This window comes from Macrobrachium nipponense, chromosome 38, assembly GCF_015104395.2.
Source record: "Macrobrachium nipponense isolate FS-2020 chromosome 38, ASM1510439v2, whole genome shotgun sequence".
In the NCBI taxonomy this organism is placed as follows: Eukaryota; Metazoa; Arthropoda; class Malacostraca; order Decapoda; family Palaemonidae; genus Macrobrachium; species Macrobrachium nipponense.
The window spans coordinates 35,944,615-35,949,614 of NC_061098.1; the positions used below are offsets into that span (position 1 = coordinate 35,944,615).

Sequence of the window (5,000 nt, forward strand, 5' to 3'; positions counted from 1 at the left end):
ATATATACTATATATATATATATATATAATATATAGATATATATATATATATATATATAATATAATATACATATATATATATATATATATATATATATATATATATATATATTATATATATATATATATATAGATTAGAGCCAAATTAATGCACTCCATAACCAAAGGCTTTGAGGGTTATCACTAAGTAAAAAACCATACAATTCATAATTTGTGTCCTTTTCATTCAAGTTATACCAGAGCGTATGATGAAAATAGTTGGATATTTTTTGTCGTAACTAATCACTCGCCCAGATAAATATTTGGTAGCAATAATTATATCCAGATAGATTATGCAGCCACAGGCTAATTGTCGAATCTCATTAACATATAATTAAGCTCTCATCTAATCAATTTTCATGATCCAGGTCCTAATTGATAATCACAAAAAAACTTGGGTAATGACTGAATCAAAAAGTTTATCCAGAAGTTTTGACCTTTTTTGTTAAGTTGGAGGAGGTATATTGTGCTATGTTAATATATATATATATATATAAATATAATATAAGTAATATATATATAATAATTATATAGATATATATATATATAAAGGACAAAAAGACCAAATTTAACTAAAAGGAGACAAATGAGAGCGAAGCCTACCTGGTTTGTTCCCATCACCTGTCATCCCAGTAGCTAGCTGAATTAATCATTAAGTCTTAGGCGAATTCAAACCCCCGATAAACAAAACTATAATCTTTATTTTCCCAAATAGCTAACATAAGAATGGAATAAAATGAATAAAAGAAAATCCAGAAGAAAATAATTAGATCACCATTACTCTTCCACGAAAGCATCATGTATATAATTAACCCTTTTATCCTCATTTGTCAGCCCACTACCTGAGTCTTTATCAATACACGTCATATAAAAGTTTAGAGAATTCATTTTTGAGTAGCAACGACAGAATTCATCTGAAATAAAGAGACCATACTTATCAGACAATGAAATGTTAAAGTTCGTCAGTAACATTAAGTGTCGCACCTCACTTCCCTTCCCAATCTTCTGAAATAAATGTCACAGTTCTAGATGTTCTTTACCTTTCCCGATGCATACTAGCGCCTCTTCGGATCTCCAAGTCTATTGTGACCACTACGACAGTTTGTCGTATGATTGCCCCATTAATTCCCATACTAGAGATTATATCTCATTCATTTGTTTTAAAGGACGTATGGAAATACGCACGCTACTGAACACACGAATGCACGCACGCTAGTCTATTCTGTGCGTTTCCATTTCCCATGTACACGTCCTATTTAACGCATTTGCGCGCTCGCAATCTCACCAATTCCGCCGGCAATATTATGATGCGTAAGCTTGTCTCGTCTGTTCCAGTGTTTGTAAGCTTCTATTAACAATTTGTACTTTACCGTTTTTTTCACAGTCCAATCTTGTTCATGTCACTCGTTATCGACCTGATTTCCACTTATTACAAATTTTGTAATAAGAATTTCAATTATATATATTTCAACACATTAAACAATTACAATACTGTGTCTGATCGGACCGATTTTTGAATGCTTTTTTATTTTTGTTAATTTATAGCGATTTACAATCCTTTTAGTATATTGATTTTCAAAACGTTCAGTGATCTATACTTTATATGATGACAGACATATCTAATAATAATAATGATAATAATAATAATAATAATAATAATAATAATAATATATATTATGATGGCCAAGTTGTAAATAAAAAGGACATTGTTTTAATTAATATATATACATATACATATGTATATGTATATGTATCATGTATATATATATATATATTTTATATATATATATATATATATATATATATATATATATATATATATATATATATATAAAGGAAGAGGTGTCCAAGTAGAAGACAGTTATGTACGCGCATTTTATTAAGAAATGTTTCATGTGGTCACCAACACAGCATCAGTCTGTAATTTAAATTCACATTTAAAATGAACTTAAAAATTACAATGAAAATGAAATAAATTTAAAAATTACAATAAAAATTGAAATATACTCAGAACGTTAAAATAGAGAATGAAGAGATAACTACCTATTCATAAAGAAAGAAATGGCTGACTGACTAAAAACGGTAAGGTCTGCGCACAACGTAAACCTCACGCCAGAGAGAGAGGAGATGACGAGGTGTTGGAGTTTAAACTAGGTGAAAGGTGCTTAATAAACAATGACTCGAGGGTAGTTAGATGGGTAGTTTGCTTTGTGGTGCCAATAATAGAGAAATGTTTCTTGTCGATGGCAATTTTACAACTCTTTGTATGTGTTCTTATATTAGAGAACTCGGGATTAGAGATTCTGGTCACTCCTACGACCCCTAAAAGGTCACTGCTCCGACCCCTATGTCAGCTCCTCCAACCCCAAAGAACATCTCGACCACTAAGGTGATTACCCAAACCCCTACACCGCCATTAGTTCCTGTTTTGCTTGTGGAAGCAAGAACTCGGACTGAAGCATCGCCAGTCCCAAGGATGGACATTGAAATGCAGACTGAAGAACTGCCTTTGTGTCCCAATAGATCTACTCAGACGGAGCCCATTGTCGTTGGAGAGGAGATAGCAGATAATCTCTTCACCTTCCTAGAGTTCGGAGCATATATAGTCAAAGCTGTCAGAGAAGCAAGTATAATGGAAATCAACACATTGATTAACGACCTCTTCAACGATGCCAAAAAAATACGAGATGGAACTCCTAGATGACCTCCTCGGAGAACAGTATCGGTTCAAAACCACCACTAATTAGTTGTTAACTATTTGGTTGGCAACTATCCACTTTTCCTACTACTAAACAACTTCTCTCCTCCATTTTCGGCCGCCTCACATCTAACGAGGGAAATTCTTCAACTACCGCTCTAACTACCACTTAAGCTTTTACTAATTTCTGTGCTGCTTTCTCTAAAAATATATATATTCGTTTTCCTTTCACCGTTCTCCACCACTAACGATTGGCGCTTTTTTTGCTTTCCTCGGGTAGATGGAAAATGATATTTCAATTCCATAGATTTGTGATTTTTGCCGTTTTTCTCCGACGATAATTATTTCCATTTTCCTTTCTGGCCATCACCGACTCGTCAGTACTCACTGCCATCGCTCTTTTTTACCTACTGACTGACAGGGGCCTTGGGTCTCGAAGAGGTTTGTAACTCCGCCTGTTAACTTTTCATTTCACTGGTTAACGCATTTCATCTCATTTTTCATATCCATGTAATTAGAATAAAGGTGCATATTCATCTCCCTAAATTCCCCCTTCACTTGAAAAATTTCAGACTTACCTATGGGCTGCTATATGAGCAAGAGCTCGTGCTGGCATAAGGCCAGCTTAATTAAAAAACAAAAACAAAACAACAACAACAACGCTATGCCTCAGTCACGGGACGAAAGTCATCGCCAGCAGAGGAGCGAGATGGCTCTTAATCCTCCCCCCCCCCCCCTTTCACCCAACACCCCCTTCAATCCTACCTGGCCTCTCACAGCCACGTGCCGAGTGTTATTTGAACCCTATGCCCCCCAAGGGACTCTTTGGAATCCCAGCGGTGCCCTTAGAAGCGGAGACAGGCGTCTATAGCCAAGAGGTCAGTACACGACCAACGTGGCAGTCTTTTTCTTTGCCTTTTCATTCCTGTCGTTGGATGTCTGTGTATCATTGCCTCCCTTTCAGTACCGTAACAGAATAGAGTAATTCCACCATCTCTCGCTTTTGCGGGAATTTGGAGTTGAAGACTTTTATGCATTTGCAATTTAAAAGGTAAGGCTTCCTCACTGCACTTGATCCCTTACTTTGTGTGACGCAAGTGTATTTATACCACCACCTTGCCTCGTTTCCAGATATCAGCATCACTCATTCCTGACTGTGGAGGGGTGGAAATTCTCACTTTGTGCGCTCTGGGTTTTCGCTTGGAGCTTGTAAGTTCATTCCGTGTCGGCAAATCTGACCACGTGACCTCAGTACTTCAATCAACCTGGTTACATTTATTGATTAGGACCATGAGAGTCCTTGCATCCTTCAGGTGCCGTTTAAGACACTGATTAATATTTTAATATTTCTGTAAACATATTCCCTTTAAATTTGATCCTTAGAGTTTATCTTACATTTTCCCTTGAAGTCTAATCTCTGCCTAAGAAGTAAATTCTGAATGTGAACTGAACCTCATCCAGGACTCCTTTTAAGGAAAATAGATGCGTTTCACCCCTGTGCAAGCGAATAGAGGCCAAGATTCATATTTCAAAATGATAATAATAATAATAATGTTCTACACCTAAAACAGTGCCCAAAGACTGAATTTTGTAAACCATTTGAAGTCTAAAGGTAAAGACGTTTAAGTGACGCGTTTTATGGTAGTCTGAACCTTCGCACAATAATTAACTCGAAGTCAGGAGCGAGAAATGAAAATAAGAATGAAAATTCATGGCCTGAAAATCTCAGATACGACCCTTTAACTTATGATGAAACTGAAATTATTCTCTCTCTCTCTCTCTCACCATTTAAATTACAATGCAATATCTTATTCTCGATATTCCGGATAATTCATTTCCCCAGATAGTGTTTTTTGAGGTGGGTGGATTGGGGTGTGTGGTGGGTTGGGGGTTGGGGGGGCGGGGGGCGGGGGGGGGGGGGGGGGGGGGGGGGGGGGGGGGGGGGGTGGGGGGGGGGGGGGGGGTGGGGGGGGGGGGGGGGGGGGGGGCAGCCTGCGGAGATATCAATGGGTTCTTGCAAAGAAACTCATTCGAGCGGAAGAGATTTTATGCTTAGCTTTGATTTTTTCTTTGAGTCGAGACTTTTTATTGGGATTTATCAGCGATTACATGATTCATCTTATTACTCTTTGATTTGCCCTTTCTCGTCCAATACATAAGAAGAATAACACACCAAGAATGACTAAGAAATACATTGATATTTAGAAATATAGATACAATGTTAGTTAGGTATGTCTGAAAGTTTATTGTTTTATTGGTTTCG

General features: G+C 36.9%; 1 protein-coding gene across 1 annotated transcript in view; it reads left to right on the forward strand.

Annotated features, from left to right (window-relative positions):
- LOC135209790 (uncharacterized) overlaps positions 1–2,743 on the forward strand; it is a 71,124-nt gene extending 68,381 nt beyond the window's left edge. Inside the window, exon 3 of the mRNA XM_064242568.1 lies at positions 2,369–2,743. Within this exon, the coding sequence (XP_064098638.1) occupies positions 2,369–2,743 (375 nt within the window). The remainder of the gene's footprint in view (positions 1–2,368) is intronic.
- Positions 2,744–5,000: the final 2,257 nt, after the last annotated feature.